Raw genomic sequence first — 20,651 nt, 5'->3', positions numbered from 1 at the left:
ACTATGGAAATTATAAAACTGACAAATAACCCGACTGCTTCCCAACAGGATACAGTCAGGTTGTGGGTTACTGTCAGGTATTATCAAACGTACTTTGCTCCTGCTGGGTGATTGCAACCCAGCTGCATCCCAGGTACCAGGCTCACTGTGGAGGCCGCTTTTTCAAAACAACATGATCTCAGCTTGGAAAAATAGCCTCCCAAGTGCACCTGGGACCAGGATGCAGCCGGATTGTAATCACCTGGCAGCAGGGGTGGCAAATTATGTCTGATAATACCTGCTAGCAACTTGCAACACGACTGTATCCCGTTGGGGAGCAGTCAGGTTATTTGTAGTAAAATAATCTCCTATGTCTCTGAATTCTAGCCCATTGAAGAATATTTACTTAGCAGAGTTGCTATCTTTGTGTTCAAAATAACAGGATCAGATCTCTTGAGAAATGGGGCTAAATCTTGTTTTGGGCACTTTTTAATGTTATTTTTCATCATTTCATCTTTTCTAAAATCGCACGACACTCCACAATAACAGCATCATGAGCTCCAAGAGGCTTGCATTTACTCAGGAGTTGCATAGTGTTGGTAGAATGACAGCTTTCTTTTGGTACAAAGTAGACTTACATAATTAATCCTGTAACTTGTCTGTCTTTTTTTTAAAAAAATATAGCCAGAAATTGGAGCTTCTACTGTATAAAACAAGATAGCACATTTCAGAAGCATGTTGCTTGCTCACCCATATCATTCTTGAAATAAGAGTACTCTATTGTTATTGTTGTTATTTCAGTTTCTCAATTTACCAGGTGTTACTCACTGGACCATCAATGATTTTGATGCTATCCAAGAGTCTAGGAATCAGTGAGGCTTTACTGGGAAATGTGGCAAGCAGTGTCACTTTTTCTAATTGTGCTATTGTGATATTGTCTATGGCATTTTCAGTCTGACATTTTACTGGTCGTTTTGAAATAGGTCCCAAAGCACCCATCACAACTGAAACCACAGTAATTTTATTTTCCCAGAGGTGAATAATGATAATGATGACAATAATAATAATAATAATAATAATAACAACAACAACAACAACAACAATATAGGAGCAGGTTATGTGCAAGGCTAGTAATAATGCAGTATCATGTAGATTTTATTCTAGACAAAAAAGGGCAACATCTGAAATGATAATTGAGGTTGCCAGAAACTCCTACATCAACATACTGAGCATAAAAAAAAGAGTTAAACCTTGTTGAATTTGAAATAGGACATGCAATTTTACCTGCCATGTGCCTTATGGTCTTTTTGCAATATTCTTCAGCCATCGGGACAACCTTCATCATTTCTCTTCCCCACTGTACCAGTGGCTTTCCTTGTATTGCATATGAAACAAACAGAGCTGTGCAAAATGATCCCAAAAACCCTGAAAAATAAAGATAGTTATGATGATGATTAAAAAAAAACCTCCCAATAAATAGTATCAAAAGGGGCAGGGTGGCAAATCAGTTTACAGGTACAGATAAAACAGGGAACATTGAGTTTATGAAGTCAGCATGTCCACTTTTCAAGCTCTGATGCTTTTCAGGAATATTTTTATACCAACAACACCAGTGTTAAAACTAAAACCAGAAAATTGCCACTTTCTTATTCTCCATGAGTAAGACTGTTAAAAGTACAAGCCAAAAAGGTAAGGGAACAACCTTATCACTGATAGGTTTACTTGAAACCAGTTCACTATCTGGTAAGATTAAAACATCCTTAGTATTATTCAGACAGATTCTTCATATCATGTGCCAAATGAACCAACAATACTTTCTAAAATGCAAAAGAAAAAACAGCAATATAGACTTTGTAACAGCAGGACTTTTGCCCTGCTAAGATCAACAGAACAGCAAAGTAGAAAAGCAATGGGACATATCATACTACACTGTTACAACACTATAATCCACTTTAATTGGCATGGTAACATCCTATGGAATCCTGGGATTTGCAGTTTAGGGATGTTCAAGAGCTCTCTAGCTGAGAATTCAAAATGCTGCAAAGGTCAGAATTCCATAGTATGTTGCCTTGTCAGTTAAAGTGAAATATAGTGCTATAACAGTATAGTATGATAAACATCTAAATACCAATGACTGTCTCAAAAAACAATGAGGCCTGCAAATCAGAGCTAAATCCCATGCAATATCTTCCCTGGCTGCAAACCAGAGCTCTATTATGAGATATTGCTTCCTAAACTATAAATAGTCTATTATCTGTTACCTGGATTGCTAGCTGGGGATAATAAAAGAACCTGTTTAGGTAGGGGCATTCCTGGAGCCAAATATGGCCCAAGGGCTATAGGTCCTCTGTTTCTTGTCCAGTGGATAGGTACTTCTCCTTTCATTGCTGGAAAAGAACCTTTGGTTCCAACCCAGTGAAAACACTAGAGACTGCAATATATTTTTGTTTATTCAGAAAGAAGTCCTATTTCATTCCATTGTAAGTTCCATTTTCTTCCATTCCATAGTAAGCCAATTTAGGTTTGAAGCCTAAATTTATCAAATTCAAGACATTTAACATTCACATATTTTGGAATTTTGTCTTCCCTTTTAAATACTGGACAGAACAGAAACAACTGTGTGAGCAACCATGCCAGCTAGGCTTGGGGCATCTTGCCAGCTAGGCTGAAGTCCACTGACATACTCATGATACTGGAATACTTCAGTGAATATGTATGACATTGACTACTTGTGTATGTTCTCTACTTAGGAGGCAGCCATTTGGTATGTTATTATTTTTGGCTGACATTAACATTCTACAGTGGTGACATGTTACACACACACACACACACACACACACACACACACACCTTTGAGCTTGATGATTGTAATATGAGAATGTGGTGCACTGACTGAAAACAAATTGTTTTTGTGATCTCCAGAACCATTTAAAATTAATATCATAAGGTATTAGTGACTTGCTGAATGTCATTCAGTTATACTCCCCATGAAATCTGTTTTGACAGATCAAACTGGTAAGGGTTTTAATGGTACAATTTTCTTACTGCTCTGGTTACCTGAGTGTGATGTTTGTGTACTGTATCACTACAACTTGCTTTCCACATTCATTTGGGCTATATCCTAACCTTACTCAGAACTACAAGGTCTGAATTTTGCTTCTACAGTCTATGGTTGCTGGAAGATAACGCTGCATTTCTTGAGAATGGGCAAATTACACTGGGTCCAAATTGATCTTTAAGTCACAATAGAAGGAGATTATCAAATGGAGAAAACGTTTCCTGTGAATAAAAAGTTACAGGACCATTCCACATCATTGATGGCAGAAAGACGGGATGAGTGTGATGTCGCAGGATGTCATGTGATAATCTTAGTGCAATCACGTGATAAGGACAGAAGTTTCCCACTTCTCTCCCATCCTTTTTCTCCATTCAATAATCTCTGAAGAGTGGTTGTCACAGATAATTTGCCAAACCTGAAACTGGACAATCAAAGGTTCTCCTGATTGCAGACCCTTGCTGCTCAAATTAATGGATAGCAAAAGAAGGATCTGCCATAATGGGCAGCCCAAAACTAGCTACACTCTTGCCTGCCCCATACATTCTTCCCCTGTTTTTGCCTATCCATTTTTGTTCTTCTTGTTGTAGCCATGCCATTAGTACTACATTTCCTTCATTTTACGGTCCTCCTCCTTTCCATCCCATATACCCCATCTACTATTCAGTTTGGAAAGCATGTTTTATTGCTGAAATTGAACCTGAGTCTTTTGGGGATTATAGCTGCCGAAACTGTGACTGGGGAGTTCTGTGAGTTGTAGCCCAAAAAGGTAACTATTCCAAGCTCTGCAAGCAATTGCCAATTGATATGCTGAAGAATCTTTTGGCTCCTTATGCAATTATACTCAACATGAATGAAACATAGCCAAAGACATCAAACCTTTGTACACATGTGCGACTATGTTTAATTAAAGAAATAATAACAAACTTGATCTTTATTTTGTGTGTGCATGTGTACTAGGTATTTTTTAATACAGTACTGGAGCACTGGTTCATTAGGTTGCTTCACCCTACTCTGGATAATACCAAGATCATTGTGGCCTAATGATTTCACAAATAATTTCCTTATTCCAGCTGGTTTTCCAAACTGTTCTGGAACCTGGCTTGGAGTGAGGGGTAACTATTAAAAAAAACCCTCATGTGGTATATTTTTAGGGGAACACAGGTTGAGGGGAGGATTAAGCATCAACCTCCCACACCTATTTTTCTCTACATATATTTTGCTGAATTTGCCTTACGAGGAAAACTAACAGTGTGTTACTCTAAGCTTAAGAGAGTCATGGTTTACATTAGGATATTTATTTTTAACTTGTATATACACAATTTAAAAAAAACCCCTCCAACATAGGATGCATGCAAGCTGTGCATTTGCTAAATGCAAACCTCTATAACATCATAAGCAAATTGGTTAATTTCCCTGGGTGTTACCTGTAGGATGATTGTGAGTCATGCGCCCAACTTCAATGCTCACTTCAATGAGAGTTTCCAGCCTCTCAGGCTTCCAGTATTTCATTCCCAAGCACATAGCTTTTGTGGCAGCTCCAAATCCTGAACCTACATCAAGAAAAAAATAAAGACAAACAAGGTGTACAGCAATAAAAGAGAGTAAGTTTGATCTAACAAGTGAATTTTCCCAATGGATTTTCAAACAAAATGAAGAACAGAATGGGGAATGGCTCTCATTTCAGCTAGAAGTCCAGACAGTTTGGAAAAGGAAGAAAGTTATAGTCAAGGTAGTGGTTTATCAAAGCCTTTGGAGTCTAGCAGTCTTGGCCAAATCTGTATAGTGGCTCAACTTTTTTAACTATTAAGTTGTTACATATTTACATCCAGTTTCATCTTAGTGCATGGGGATGAAATTGTTCTTTCCCTCTCTGCTTGATGGAATTATTTGTCAGGAGTGTTTAAAGCTTGTCCACCCCTCTTCCACCAGTAATGAGTGCTTGTGCAACAAACAAAAATGATTTATATGTCATTTTTAGTGAGGATGATGTTAATGCATCCCTTTCCCAAATGTTCCTGATCCAGAGCAGTGAGAGGAGGAAGAGGCTGAAATCTTGAGCCAGATCGCTATTTCCTTTTTAGCTGCTCATAGCAGTGATCTGCCCCATGTCCCCTCACTGATGGGAACAGTTGGGCAGCAGAGAAAAGAGGGTGTAGCAACTGCTGTGACATACTGCAATGTTTTCATAATTGATGGATGCTTATATTATTTGGTTGAGTGAAGTTTAAATGTTTCCTGTGTCTGCCATCATTTTTATTTTATTGCCATTGTGTGCTATTGCAAGCTGTCTTTTAAGAAAAGGGATTGAGAAGGAGGGATATACATTCATAAAATAAATATGAATGTAAACAAGAAAGTTCCTGCACAGTTATATAACATTCTAGTGTCCCCATGCATAGACTGAAGCAAACACGGCTACCCCTGGATGGTTAATAGCAGGGGTAGGCAACCTTTTTGAGCCGGGGGCCAGGTTGCTGTCCCTCAGACAACTGGGGGGTTGAAGCCAAAAAATAAACAATTAAATAATTTTTTAAAAAATTAAATAAATAAATAAACCGGGACAAATATAGGACAAAATTTTCAAATGGAGGATACTTTTTTAAAAAAATGGAGGGCATGTGAAAAAATTTGCTGATTTTTAAAAAAATGTTAATATAAATGCATGTTTCTGAGGCTTCTATAGACAATTGCCCCCCTTGCCCGCCGCTTGCCCCCCTTGCCCGCCTCCTCCTGATAGGCCAAAGGCTCCACACCCTCACACGAGAGGCCAAAGGCTCCGGCGGCAATCGGCGGCAGGACTGGGCTGGGGCCGGTCCCAAGGCCTTGCCGGGCCGCATTTGGCCCGCGGGCCGCAGGTTGCCTACCCCTGGTTAATAGTGTGCTGTTTTATTTATCCATCTTATGAATGTTTTGAGTTATGTCTCTGTGTGCTCTTTTTTCATTTTTGTAAGCTATCCAGAGTCCCATATGGCAGACTTGCTGGGCCCTAATATAATGAAAAATGTAGAATATTAAATGTAGAACATTACAGACACACACTTTCTAGCCTCCCTCTCCCTTTCCCCTCATCTCTGAGTAGTAAGGATAGAAGGAGGGAACTCTATTTTGTGCTTTCCACACAATACTACTTTTGCAACCATATTGTATGGCTCCAGGGTCTCTAAGAATAGCTGTATGGTTTTCCCACCATCACCTTTGACTCAAAAGGCCTGTCAATTTAAGTCCAACAACCTCCTGGCAGTTTCTAGAGCACTTGGCCTTATCTCATTATAAGCATGCATTTCCCTGAGCACATATTTCATGTATCTTACTCCAAATGTAGATAACAGTGCTTCTTCCTAGAAATAGGGTGTGAGTTACAGGGAAGCTAGAGGAGAGTACTGCAGATACTGTGGACTGCTAAAAAGACAAATAAATGGATCCTAGAGCAAATCCAGCCTGACCTCTCCTAGAAAACAAGATGACTAAAGTAAGACTAAGGTATTTTGGACATATCATGAGAAAACATGACTCACTTGGTCTCTTCCAACTCTATGATTCTATGATTCACTAGAAGACAACAATGTTTGGCAAGGTAGAAGGTAGTAGGAAATGAAGACGATTACATAACAGGTGGATACACTCAATCAAGGAAGGCACAGGCTGAGTTTGCAAGATCTGAGCAAGGTGATGACAGAATGACTAGGACGCCCTAATTAATGAGGTTGCCATAGGTCGAGGTCGACTTGATGGCAGTTAACAACAACAACCGGGCCAAGTTACAAAGGTTTGTGTGTGAGCACAATTCATGATTAACTGAAGTGCTTTGCCTATTTCTGAGTCAGAGCACTCATTTAAACATTTCATTTTGGGAATAAGGTTGCTCTTTCTGAAAGTCAATCCTCCTCCACCACAAAAAACAATGCAAGAGGAGAAAAAAATAAAGGAATTATGTATTTTGGAAAAAAGCATAGCTAGGTAGATGGATAGCAAGTATGGTGTAGTGGTTTCAGCATTGGACTCTGGAGACCAGCATTCAAATCCCTGTTTGGCCAAGGAGACTTTCTGGGTGACCTTGGGCATATCACTCTCTCTCAGTCTTAGAGGAAGGCAAAGGTATCCCTCCTCTGAATAAATCTTGCCAAGAAAACTCCATGAAAAGGCCATCTTTAGTCATGAAGTCAGAAACAACTTGAAAGAAAACAACACAACAACAATAACGTGACTCAAATTCTGAGCACTGCCCACACACCCTTGCTCAGTGTAGTACAAGAATAAAAATATTTTATTTGTTTAGTGTATATATTTTTGTCTTCACATTAATGTAAATTCATATTCTAACATTTTATAAGGAAATAACTTCATTCAAATTAGAAATTTTTATTTAAATAAATTCAATACCTGACTCAATGCATGTGTAAGATTTGTACATATTGTCTCTTCACATGCACCAGTGCTCGCAGATACGTACACACTCAGACATGCTTTTTCATTCTTTCTTTCACTCACACACATATTTGTTTATTATCTCTCATGCACAGTCACACAGAAACATTCATTCTCTTGTCTTGTGTATATGCGAGTATACACAAGTGCATATACGAGCATGTAAAAAGAGGTGAAGAATGTGACTGAACCATAAGAGGAGAGATCAAGGCCTCCAAGTTTCAAGTCCCCACAGGGAGGTCCTACCCCAAGTTTGGGAACCATTGGCTTAGATTATTGCAACAGTTTCTGTGTGGGGCAGCTCCTCAGGACAGAATGAAGCAGCCAGATCAATGATGGAGGCCAGAAGTTCTGACCATATAAGCACTTTTTCTGGCCCAGCACCACTGGCTGCCAGTACGTTTCTGGGTCTCCTTATACAGCTCAGAGTCGCAATACTTGACAAAAGGACTTTTATCTCATGAAGTTGTCCACAGCTTGAAAATCCGAAATACTCCTGTGAGAGAGGTTTAGAGTCATGCCCTCAGCCTATGGAATGCTTTTCCCAGGGAGGCCTGGCTCATGTTAAAATGATCATATTTTCACCACCAGATTGAGACATTTTCTTTCTTTCTTTCTTTCTTTCTAGTATGAGCTATCCTTCCTGGAATCCCCCAGAACACTGATTTTAAACAGGGTACCAGGAATCTCTGCATTATTTAATGTATTAAAAAAAAAGTACAATTGATACTTTTTAAAAGGACATACAGACTTCTTTCCACTTCAATATTTGCTTTTTTTTTTTTTTTGGGGCCACTTGTTGGTTCCTGGAGGGATTCAGGGACAAAACATGAGGGGGGGCATTGGTACCTGCTTCCATTGCTCAGCTCAGCTCTACTCCCACATGTTTAAAAGGATGTGATTTTCTAATTTATCACTATTGGAGTTATGCTAATGGGGTAGTTTGTAGTTTTCTCTAATAGATAATAGAATATATTTTTCTATCTTTTGTAATTAAAAATACTTTTGTGTATTTTAATTGTTTTAAGATACTTCGTAAGGGGTTGTAAGGGGGTGTGGTGGCTTAGCGGCTGAGACGCCAACTCTGGCAACTGCAAAGTCCGCAGGAGGGCAACTCGAGAACCAAGCACCATGTGAGTAAGCTCCAGTCATGAGTCCCAGCTTCTGCCAACCTAGCAATCTGAAAGCATGTAATAGTCCAAGTAGATGTTTTTACCTTCCCACCAAAGTGGTACCTATTTATCTACTTTGGCGTGGAACAGACAGTCCCAAAGTGCTGTGCCACCGGCGATACTAGGGTTAGGGACCATGCACCAACCGCACGGTCCCTAACTCTAGCTCCACACAAGCACCGCCATCTTGACGTAATATACATGTTGCTGCACGTCACTTACGTCACGGGTGCACCATTGGTTGGGCACCATAAAAATAACCAGTTTTTTCTGGGTTCTTTTTCCTCCAGAGGGATGCCACATGGTTTGGCTGCTGTGGTGTCCCTCTGGAGATATGTACCAGGCCTTTGTTTACTTCAAGGGTTTCTTCTTTCCTGTTGAAGTTGTCCAGGTGTTTGTGGGTTTCAATGTCTTCCCTGTACATTCTGACCTGATAGCTATTGGCATGGTCCAGAATTTCAGTGTTTTCAAATAGCGTTTCATGCCCAGGATGGTTTATAATGTGTTCTGCTACTGCTGATTTTTCTAGCTGGCCCAGTCTGCAGTGTCTCTCATGTTCCTTGATTCGTGTTTGGACACTGCATTTGGTAGTCCCTATGTAGACTTGTCTGCAGCTGCATGGTATGCGGTAAACTCCTGCAGCTGTGAGAGGGTCTCTCTGGTCCTTAGCTGAGCGAAGCATGTAAGCCTGAGGGCAGGGAAATCATAGAATCATAGAATCGTAGAGTTGGAAGAGACCACTAGGGCCATCCAGTCCAACCCCCTGCCATGCAGGAAATCCAGGAAATGTCTAATTAACAATTTGTAAATCACTATGATAGCCTTTTAGCTGAAAAGTGGGGTATAAATAAATATTATTATTATTATTATTATTATTATTATTATTATTATTATTATTTGCTGGATTTTCTTGGTTGATTTGTAGACCGTTTGGAGGTTGCGTTTTCCTATTCTGTTTGTGACTCCTTTGATGTATGGTAAAATATCTTCCCTTTGGATTGTTTTTCTTCATATGTATTTTTCTAGCCACAGTTTAATATACATCTGTGCTTGTTTGGATAGAATGAGAGTGTGATGAAGTTATATTTCAAAAGGATTTCATTTAGTAGAATCCACTTCTTTGGGGAGGCTCTAATTACTTTTGAAGTTACGTTTTTGGGTTTTTTTTAACGTTATATCTTAAGGGCATCTTAGGGCACATTTAGAGCTATTTTCAACTACATTTTTCTCCATCATCTTAAGGGCTAAGAAATTTTAGAAGTGAAGAGTAATGCAAAGAATTTTCAAGTTATGAGGAGTGTAACATTAATGGTAACACATTTTAAAAAAACATTTTTTGAAACAATTTACATAATAAATTCATTTTTAAAAGGAACTTTCACATCTCTGCATTTCAGTCACATTTCAAAACTGCAGTCAAACACAGTGGCTTACACAGAGACAAAAATAATCACCATATTATGTTGCAATGTTTATATCTTGGCACTACATCAGTATATGATGCTACGGTTGAGTAGTTCTATAACCCGGTGACATAGCGTCATATCAACACAGTGCTGGACCTGGAGTCTGCACCGCCCATGTGAAGTCATCTTGTACCAATAAAGAGTGAGATCTTCTGCACTGCCAGTCTTAAGGACCAGTAAATTATCTCTGCAGTTATGAGTTTTGTGCAGTGTAACTAAGAGGTGAAATAATGTAAGGCAGCATGACACATTAAGGGCTTTATTACACCAGGCTCATAAGGTGCCACCATCACGTTAGTCTAGGAAACACAAACATACCGAGGTGAGGACACTCACTGTTGCACAGCTCTTCCAAATCTCCATGGTCCTGCTTCTGTCCTGTCCTCTGTCTTTTGCACACCACTTTCCATAGCTTCCCTAACCTACCACCTTCCCAGAATCCCCTTTGGTATGTATTTTTATTTACTTTTATTTTTAGTGCAATTACACATTCATGGCAATCCATTACTGTAAATTAAAAAAGAAAAGAAAAGATTTTGAAAAGAAAAGAAAAGAAGAACTGCCTGTTTGGGAATGGTGAGGGGGAGAGGGAGGATGAACATAATCATGCCCAGTCACATCATGTGACTGCCTCCTTATCAGCACTGCTTTGGGAAGAACATACCACACTCTCTTAGTAGTGGGAAAACAGTGTGATTGGGCGGCATTGATGGGTTTTGCCCATCAATGAAAAGAAGCACTTCAACAGCAGATAAACTATAGAACTGATATTAGACGTACGCAGTATCTTGATAAGGTAGCACTACTGTCCTGCTTTAATTCCACTTTTCAAAACTCATGTTATAAAATACCATGTACCTACAGAGAAGTCCTGCATTTGCTCTTAACACTGAGTTTCAATAGATCACATCATAGTGACAAAATGTCCATCAAATATAGCCCCCCCATGAAATATTATATTCCTGAAAATAAATACAGAATTCCAGTACAAAAAAATCTGAATCAGGAGGCAACATGCCAAGAACAAAGGCTCTTTAAATAGATAACCAGGCAGGGATGACTTACAAAAGGACGCAATGCCCTAGCAAAAGAATTCCAGGCAGCTCACTTAGCATCTCCAGGCAAATATGGAATTGTTGCAGAACTATATACAGTGGGCATGATATTTCCCCTTATGTTCAAAATGGCCACATTGAGAACAAACATGCTCTTTCTTTGTAGAAAAGTTAAAAACAACAGTTAAACCCAGCATCGTTATAGAATCAATTTATGTGACACAGAAAAAATGGGAGTAATTACATATGTGCATAGTAAGTATGTGCATTATGATCAGAAATGCATCAACTGAGAAAAGCTATGAGTTGTAGCAAGAACTTTTAGTACTCCACCTGGGATAAGTGTATGATTCTGCAAGAAACGAAATGTTTAACACTGGCTGTGTTAATGAGATATTGTTTTAGGCCAATATAGCTGGGCCTAAGTCCTATTAAACTCAGTGAGGTTTATCTCTAAGAAAAGATGTATAGAATTTTACTATTAGGCTATAATCCCATGTACACAGTAATCCCTATTAAACAAAATAGGAATTATTTCAGAGCAAATCCCAATTTATACTGTAATTATTTCAGATTCTTCATATATTTAAAATATTTTATACTGTCTTCTGAACTAAAGGTGACTTATAAGACAAGCTTTAAACAATTAAAAATAAAAATAAATAAATAAACAGAAACATAACCATACATGTTTTAAAGCAACTTCAGAAAAAACACCAATTTGTAAAAGAAAAATGGGCATCCGTCCTCTAAAAAGCAGGCTTGAACACTATGGGCCCGAACAGACAGGCCAAAATAAATCTGCTTTGGGTCACTTTGGAGGTATGCTATTTAAATGATGCATGCATCCTAAGAGGCTGGAAGCCATGCCAAAGCCATGCTCTAATCCTAAATACTGGAGCACAGCTTTGGCGCAGCTTCTGGCCTCTTTAAACACCATACCTCCAAAGTGACCCAAAGCAGCTTTATTTTGGCCTGTCAGTTTGGGCCCTAAGTCAGGAAGGGCGCCACATCCTTTGGTCAAGTATTCTAGCTCAAGATATTCTACAGTCTGAATTGGGCAAGATGGAGCTCCCTCATCCCATGTACAAAAGCCACTGACTGGCAGCTGATTTTTTCCCCCTTCAATCTTGATGAAAAGTCGGCTTCCTCCACTACGCCTGAAGGCAACAAACTAGTTCATAGAGTAAAAGGCAGCCCACTTGGCACTTGACTTTCTCCTCCAACACTTTTCTGCCATCTCCCAGTATTTGCTCCCAGAGACAACTACTTTATCTGCCTGATGGTAGGGTCAGCTGCAGCCTTAATTTTCAAATAATAGAATGTCACCAACATAATTTGATAATTTGAGATGTGTTCATCTGATGACTGAATAGTCTCCAACAGATTTTGGCAAAGCTCTTATAACTTGAATTACTTTAGGATACTACAAAACAGAACAGAACTGGGCTATCCTGAAGGCTTGAAAGATCATACCCACTGCAATTTTAGGTTCTCTACAGCTTCACAGACTACATGGTGTATTTTTTGTGGAACCAAAAGTGTTCAGATCATTTTGAATAGTTATTTCTATGACATTCCTGCTGTTTTAAGGTGAGGTCCTTTGAAACATTATGATTAAACCCCAAACCTCACCTCCTAAAAGCCTCTGGAAGGACAATTTTGGGTTTTCCAGCTGAATTTTCTTTTAAAAAAAATCTATTTGGGAGTGTCAGGAGTGAGGAAAGGTGCTCATAGGCTGCAAGATTTCCACACACACTTTAAAAAGACTACGATGTAGGGCGATTTCTGTTGAGAAAGAACACCAACACAGTGACCCAACCTACCTTTCTCATTAAATGGTGTGTGCCAAGCTAGGAGATAGTTGTCCGGCTTCAGTTGTGAGCAGCCTTCAATTGTAGCAGGGTCAGACCGTCTCCCAGGAAGTTTCTCAATCATATCAACATAACGTTTTACAAGTTCCCGATACAGGTCTTCTAGACACCAGTAATCTGATCAGGAGAAATAAAGCGTCATATGGTCAGGCAAAGAAGCATCAGGAAATATTAAAATGAAAGAAATGAAACCCATTATTCCCAGGCTGCTACTTTTAAATTTGTTAGGGTTGCTTAGAATGGATACATCATCCCTTAAAAGTCATGAATACATTTCAAATGAACAGTGCATACAGTATTTACTCAGAGCTCAGTCTCACTTGCTCAGTCCCACTCAGAAGATGGCAATGGCAAATTCCCTCTGAAGAAACTTGCCAAGAAAACTCCACTATAAGTTGGAAACAACTTGAAGGTACACAACAACAACAAACACTTTCAATAATATAGAGTCTTTGTGAAACATGCTTAGGACTACAGCCTAAATAGGAAGTTCACATGCTTAAATATTGCTTAAGAGCCCTGGCTCTGCCATTCCCACAAAAACATTCCCCTTGATTTCATTTTAAAAAAAATCTGTGAAGAATGTTTTTTCATGTGTACCTTGTACTTCAAGCTCCAAGTCTACCTGAAGTAAAACAGAAAGTGAACAGGTTATATGGAGGAGCACAGCTGGCTACAAAAAGGGGCCCACACTGTTCTCCACAAAACCAGCTAAACCAGGCCCAAAGGCTTCATTCTGAGCGCCTGCCCACAATGCCTGGATCGGAGAGACAAACTCTCATTTGAGGTTAGAGCTCACCCAGATGATTTTTAAATTATGAATTTTAAACTATCATAGGCCTGTTACAGACTGCCAAAATAAAGCTGCTTCGGATCTCTTTGGAGGTATGCTATTTAAATGATGCATGGGTCCTAAGAGTCCGGAGGTCGCACCAAAGCCACACTCCATTCCTAAGCACTGGAGGGCAGCTTTTGGTGCAGCTTCCCGATTCTTAGGATGCATGCATAATTTAAACAGCATACCTCCAAAGCAGCTTCATTTTGGCAGTCTGTAACAGGCCATAGAATTATAGAGTTGGAAGAGAATGCAAGGGCCATTCAGTCCAACCCCCTGCCAGGCAGGAAATCACAATCAAAGCATCCCCTGTGACAGATGGCCATCCAGCCTCTGTTTAAAGACCTCCAAGGAAGGAGACTCCATCACATTCCATGTGTTCCCCTGTTAAACAGCTTTTACTGTCAGGAGGTTTTTGGAATCTCTTTTCCTGGAGTTTGCATCCACTGTTTTGCATCTTATTCCCTGGAGCAACAGAAAACAAGCTTGTTACATCCTCAATGTGACACCCCTTCAAATATTTAAATAAGGCTATCATATCACCTCTTAACCTTCTCTTCTCCAGGCTAAACATCCCCAGCTCCCTAAGTCTTTTCTCATAGGGCATGGTTTCACCATTTTGGTCACCCTCCTCTGCACAGTATTCCAAGTAAGGCCTGATCAAGGCAGAATAGAGTGGGACTATTACTTCCCTTGAACTAGACACTATACTTTTAATGGTGCAGCCTAAAATTGCATTGGCCTTTTTAGCTGCTGCATCACATTGTTGACTCATGTTCAATTTGTAGTCTACTAGGACTCCTAGATCCTTTTCACATGTAATCTTGTGTGAAACAACCAAACTATGGATAGACTGTTTTAATGTCTTTTAGTCTTATATGTTCCTTTATACCGATGTTATGTGTTTTAATTGGTTTATGTATTTTAACTGACGTTTTTAACAAATATGTGTTGTATTTTAATCTGATGCTGTTCCCTGCCTCGATCCATTGGAAGAGAAAATACAATGCAATACAATAAAAATAATAATAATGATAACAATAATATTGTAATGAAATCATCGTCGTCGTCGTCAGTTTAATGTACCAGGATTTTCCAGGAATTTTTGTGTAAATTGTTTTAAATTGTTTCAGTGGGGTTGGATTGTATGGCCCTTGTCTCTTCCAATTCTATGAATCTATGTAACTGTACTGCATATCCCTCCTACTACCTCCCCCCACCCCGAGGACTTTAAATCCACACAACTGTTTCTTTATTTCACACACACCCCTTCCCCTAATAAAGTGTTGTGCTTGGTTTGTATGTGGGTGTGTTTTCCTTGATCTCCATAAGATTGATCTCTCTTATCCAAAATGCTTGAAGCCAGCAGTGTTTTGGATTTTATGGATTTTGGAATATTTGCATATACATAATGAGATATCTTGGAGATGGGAGCCAAGTCTAAACATGAAATTCGTTGTATTTCATATACACCTGGAATGTTTTATACACAATATTTTTTATTTTTTATTTTTTTATTTTTTATTTTTTTTGCATGAAACAAAGTCTGTGTACAGTGAACCATCAGAAACCAAAGACATTACTATGTCAGCCACTCATGGGGACAATTCTGGATTTTGGAATATTTCAGATTTTGGAATTCCAGATAAGGGATACTCAACCTGTACTCTCAGTCTCTTCCCCTGGACACATGCCACATCCAGGCTTGTGCCTAAATCTGCAGTAGAAAAAGACATGAACCCCTGCAAACATCACTGAACACCTCATCATGGGAGGGCTGCCTCAGGAGCTGAAAGCCAGACAACAGAAACCGATCTACGGTAGTCTTGCCTGACTACAAGTGCCAAAATTGAATAGGATGTAGCTATGGCCATTAAAGTGGATTCATAGCGCTATAATTATGTAGTGTGAAAGAGCCCAGTTGTCATGTCATTTCCAGTGTCATGACAGCTGGCCATTCCCAGTTTTCATGTTTACCATACATGTCAGCCTGAATATAAAAATGCAGGTGAAAGGCAGCAGTTGCCAAGAGAGTTCTCAATAATTAGTCCAACTATGTATGCACCAGTAAACCAACACAGAAAAATGTCTACAGGTTTTTGAAAGCTGCTCTCACAAGATGTAAACTAATAGAAGTGATTTTTTAAAAAATGCTTTGAATGTGTCCTGCAAAGGCCCGGCTAAATGTATCTGGAAAGATATAAAAATGACCTAATATAAATTTAATTTATAATATATTCTTCATACATAGCAATCATAGGTGATTTTAAAACAACAACAACACCCACCTTTATGGCTAGAATCCTATTGGTTCACTTCACCAGCAATTGCACTATTTCCAAGATCGTGCATTTGTGGCAAAGGAAGACAAACAAAATCTGCTAGCTCCAGGCAGCTTATTTCTCCAAAGCCTTATTTTCTTTATGTATTCTGCAGCTTCAGGTTTTCCCCCCCTCCTGCCATTACCTATGCAAGCATAGTTCCACCAGCATAGGGCACCAATGGAAATTCAAACTATGTTATCAAATTGTCACAGTGATTCCTGATAAACACACGGTTCATCTGCTGTTGTGTAGTGTTCTTAAAGGTTACGTTGTCCATCGCTGATAGAATCAATACCCCTTTTACTATTCCTACTGTTCCTTTCCCTTTAGGAGACTAACTGGACAAAGAAAACTCCCTATCATTTTGTTGTTGCTATGTGACTTCACGTTGTTTTCAGCTTTATGGTGACCCTAAGGCGATAACCCTAAGGCTTTCATGGGTTTTTCTTGGCAAGTTTCTTCAGAGGGGGTTTGTCATTGCCTTTGCCTGAAGATGAGAGAGTGTGACTTGCCCAAGGTCATCCAATTGGTTTACATGGCTGAGCTAGGATTTGAACCCTGGTCTTCAGGGTCCTGGTCCAATGCTCAAACCACTACACCATGCTGGGTCTCCATCACTTTATTTCCACTGTATATAAAGTTTAATTTGCTGTATGCGTATATAAAATTATCAAAGATCTAATACTCAAAGAGGCAAACACTGAGGTTTAGAAATAAGCAAGTAGCACACATCTAATACAAAGATTACTGGTGTTTTTCAAAACAGAATTAACTTTCGATGTCAGTTGCAATTCCTTTGGAGGTAGAGACAAGACACCATCAATTTCCAGTTTGCAAAATGGGATGTTTCAATTCCCTGTGTGTAAAATGGGAACAAAATAGAGAAAACATGCATAGATGCTCTAAGGAGGAATCAAACTATGAAAGGCTGTTACTGTACTTATTTTAGAGGGGAAATGGTTTGAAAACGAAATAGACAGACACTCTATAGTGTTATTAGTGACATCTAGATGTTGTGACTAAAGCATCCTGACTGAGGATTTTTAATGCATGGCAAATACAATCTAAGTCCCAAGTAGTAAATGTCTTCTACCTCCTTAGAATGGATTAGGCACTATGATCAGATTTTGACCCACGGCACTGTGTGCTTTCCATCCAGTGGCAGACAGCCAAAGACTATCTCTGCTTCCCCCCCCCCCCCTCCACACACACACTTTTGGTTAAGGTACATTTGCCCAATTACTCTCTCTTTTTTTGGTGGGGGGAGAATCTCATATATGGTGTAGAAGAAGACAGAAAAGGCTTATTTATCATTGTTGCATTGTGTGCCTTCAAGTCGTTCATGACTTAACCCTATCACACTTTTCTTGGCAAGATTTGTTCAGAGAGGCTGAGAGAGTGTAACTTGACCAAGGTCACCCAGTGGATTTCCATGGCTGTGCAGGGATTTAAATCTTGGTCTTCAAAATATAGTCCAGTGCTCAGACCACTACACTAGTTTTCTTTTTCTCATGCTTATCCATCTACAATCATAAAATAATGTACACACAGATAATAAATAGCAAATGTCTGCAATTTCAATTAATGGAACAAAAAAATGGACAACAGGTGAACTCTGCCGTATACCACAGAGAGAGAGGGGCATGCAACTTGCTATTCTATACCTAGTGCAATTAAAAATGCTTGTGCAGATGCTTGATGAGTCTTTCAGATAACATTTATATTTATGTGGAGATTGGGAAGCCAGAAACATGTGATGCACATTTAATCAGTGACTATATTCAGAAGTATGTTAGTCATCCTTTCTCTTGATAGGCTAACATCTCGCCATTATCTTTAGGGTATTAGGCCCCGCTCAGACCATTGGCTAGCTGGTAGCTAGACAGAAATATCAGAGATTCTCTTCAACAGACCTCTGGCAGCTAAGTTTAGAGCATCTCAGCCAAGCCAGATAAGAGAGGAATGTAAGTGAAATTTCGTTGACTTTGACATTTCTGACATCAGAGAACATGGAAGAGATGCAACATTTTTTTGCACAGAAACAGATGCTTTCTGGAGCAGTTTCATCTCACATGTGTCACAAATACTAAACATAAACTCGAATGTTAAAAAACAGTTGTATTAACAGGAAGATGATGATTTCAGGTGCATTTTTGATGCAGAACAGAGGTTATTCTTATTATGAAGGGCAGCCACTTGTATATTGAACAGGAACTGGAAGTTTTGATACATGAAAACGGCCGATTTTTTGCTTCTCACATCCCCATCTTATAAATGCACATGCACATTGATGCATCCAGTGTAAAGAATATGCATAATTGATCATTATACTAAGTGTAGAGAATTTATGTAATCAGCACAGAGCTAGTAAGCACGACACCTTATTTACTGTGAATTTCAGTTTTAAATTAAATGCAACATACTTTCATTGTTTACGTACTTGAAATACATTATTTTAAGTAATACCTTCAACAATCCTGTAAGATAGATCAGCCTTGTATTTCATGTACTGCATATAAAAATGCTCAGAAACAGTGGCTTACTTAAGGTCATTAGTGAATTCAGGATTGGGGTGGCAAAGGCTGTTTATCCTCAGCCATTTCAAATTTAATACATTGCTCACTGAAGAAAGCACAGAACTTTGCACAAGCTCATTGCTGTTAGTAACACATGGCAAATTACAGCTGTTTTCCAGATTTCTTTCTCCCTCCCCAGCTGGCATTGAAGTTTTCCTACCTGTGATGAGAGCTTCCGCTGTAGCCATATGCATGAGAGTATTGTCACTTACGGGCCATTTGTCAGAGGACATGACCAGGTTCTCAAGTCCTCCAATTTCTTTGAGTTCTCCTTGGATCTTTGCACCCAAAGCATTGTTTTCCTGTGTGAAATTTCGATAGCCCAGAGCATCCCCTACCCCTGCGAGCAACATAGCAGCCTTAAATTTGTCCATGGTGGGATGATTTTTCAGTTCTATTTGGTCTTCAGAATAGTCACTTGGGAGTTTCTTTGTTCCTTTGCTTTCAAGCTCAGGTCAAGCAACACTTTATATTAGAGCCATTGTGTCATTGTACAGAGCACTCCCTATAAGGCAAGACTTTCCTTTTCAGGCTTTGCAGATGCCACTTGTCGGACATCCAATAAAGGAGTAAAAGTTGTTAGTCCATCCAAGAATTTTCTAACTTACTTTTAAGGGGCAAGCTCACAAAGTGCCCAGCACACTAGTATATGCAAGTAGCAAAAATCAGAAGCACTCTATGATCCGGGACAAAATAAGCCAAGAAATATTTTGGCTGTGCAGTTTGAGTAACTCTACACCTAGAAAAACACATGGTGTAATCAGGAGGCTTATTTTTATGTCTGTGCAAATGCATTTTTCTCTGATTTTTTGTACCATTATATACTGTTACTGAGAAACACACATATTAAGAGCAGTAATGATTTCTTTTATAGACAAGACAGAAAAATAAAATGTTGTAGTCAACAATATAAAGAAAAACATAATGGAAAGCCATTGCTTCTCCAATTCTTAAATTAATTGAGATAGGCTGCTCTGGAAAACTAAAATGTTTTGTATCAGTGAACCTATCCTGCACTGCACCAAACAGTTTGGATAGCATTTACTTAGTGCTCTTGCATTAGAATCACATTTTTGGGTGTGCAGAGAGTAGGGTTATTCTGAGGCAACTAGGGATTCCCAAAGGATGCTCAGCTATGGTTTCTGATTTCCTTCATGATTAGAAGTCCTTCCTCCTTGTGAAAGTAAATGCCTGGATTCTCATTTGAGCAATTAAAATAGTTAGGACTATTTGGTGATACAGCTTCATAGAACTACAAAGAAGAGAGGCAATTCTCTAAGTTAACTCACAAATTAACAAGAGCTGTCAATCACTGCTAAAAAATCTATAATATTTTCTTCATAGCATCTGGCATGAATGGATTTCTTACTATAGTAATACAAATCTGGTTTTACAAACAAGTGTGTGAACCATCAGTATTTTAGAATTTTCAGCTTAAAATATGAGCTTGTTCTCATTTCAACAGAGCACACCTCACTTTCATTTCTTGCAGCAGTTACAAGGAAAGGCAAAGCAGTTTTACCAAAACATAGGTTACCTTTTCAGGAAAGTAACCAAGCATATGAACTGCTGCAAGAATAATGGTAACCTTCATTCTATGTCTTTATGTCTTGTGAAGAAAAATTGGCACTGATAGCACATTTTGACAACACTGATTAAAAGCATTCCTTTCACCAGGTAGTAACAGACCTATAGCTTTTAACATTGTACAATTGGCACACACCTACTGCATACAGCTGCTATATGGACGTATGGATTTGCCTCGAAGATTTGTTTTGAATAATGATGAATTTGCCTGGTCTGGAACAAGTCTCACTTGCTCTATGATATTCTTCAGGTTTTGATGAGGAGTAAAATTGAGATTGCCACTACATTATAAGCACTCTC

General features: G+C 39.0%; 1 protein-coding gene across 4 annotated transcripts in view; it reads right to left on the bottom strand.

Moving 5' to 3' along the window:
* The window catches only part of ADPRHL1 (ADP-ribosylhydrolase like 1), a 53,878-nt gene extending 34,447 nt beyond the window's left edge, over positions 1-19,431 (bottom strand). For 2 of the 4 annotated variants that reach the window (XM_042458291.1, XM_042458293.1), the window contains exons 1-4: positions 18,925-19,427; positions 12,982-13,146; positions 4,462-4,587; positions 1,264-1,404 (exon numbers count right to left, since the gene is read on the bottom strand). In XM_042458291.1, coding sequence (XP_042314225.1) covers positions 1,264-1,404; positions 4,462-4,587; positions 12,982-13,146; positions 18,925-19,138 — 646 coding nt within the window. In that variant the 5' untranslated portion in view covers positions 19,139-19,427. Of the gene's footprint in view, positions 1-1,263; positions 1,405-4,461; positions 4,588-12,981; positions 13,147-18,924 lie in introns of all 4 variants that reach the window. The other 2 variants (XM_042458290.1, XM_042458292.1) reach the window with 2 other exon arrangements.
* Between the last annotated feature and the right edge of the window lie 1,220 nt (positions 19,432-20,651).

Source organism: Sceloporus undulatus, chromosome 3 (genome assembly GCF_019175285.1).
Source record: "Sceloporus undulatus isolate JIND9_A2432 ecotype Alabama chromosome 3, SceUnd_v1.1, whole genome shotgun sequence".
Taxonomy (NCBI): Eukaryota; Metazoa; Chordata; class Lepidosauria; order Squamata; family Phrynosomatidae; genus Sceloporus; species Sceloporus undulatus.
Note: the sequence above shows the minus strand (reverse complement) of the source record. Positions and strands in the feature narration are given on the sequence as shown.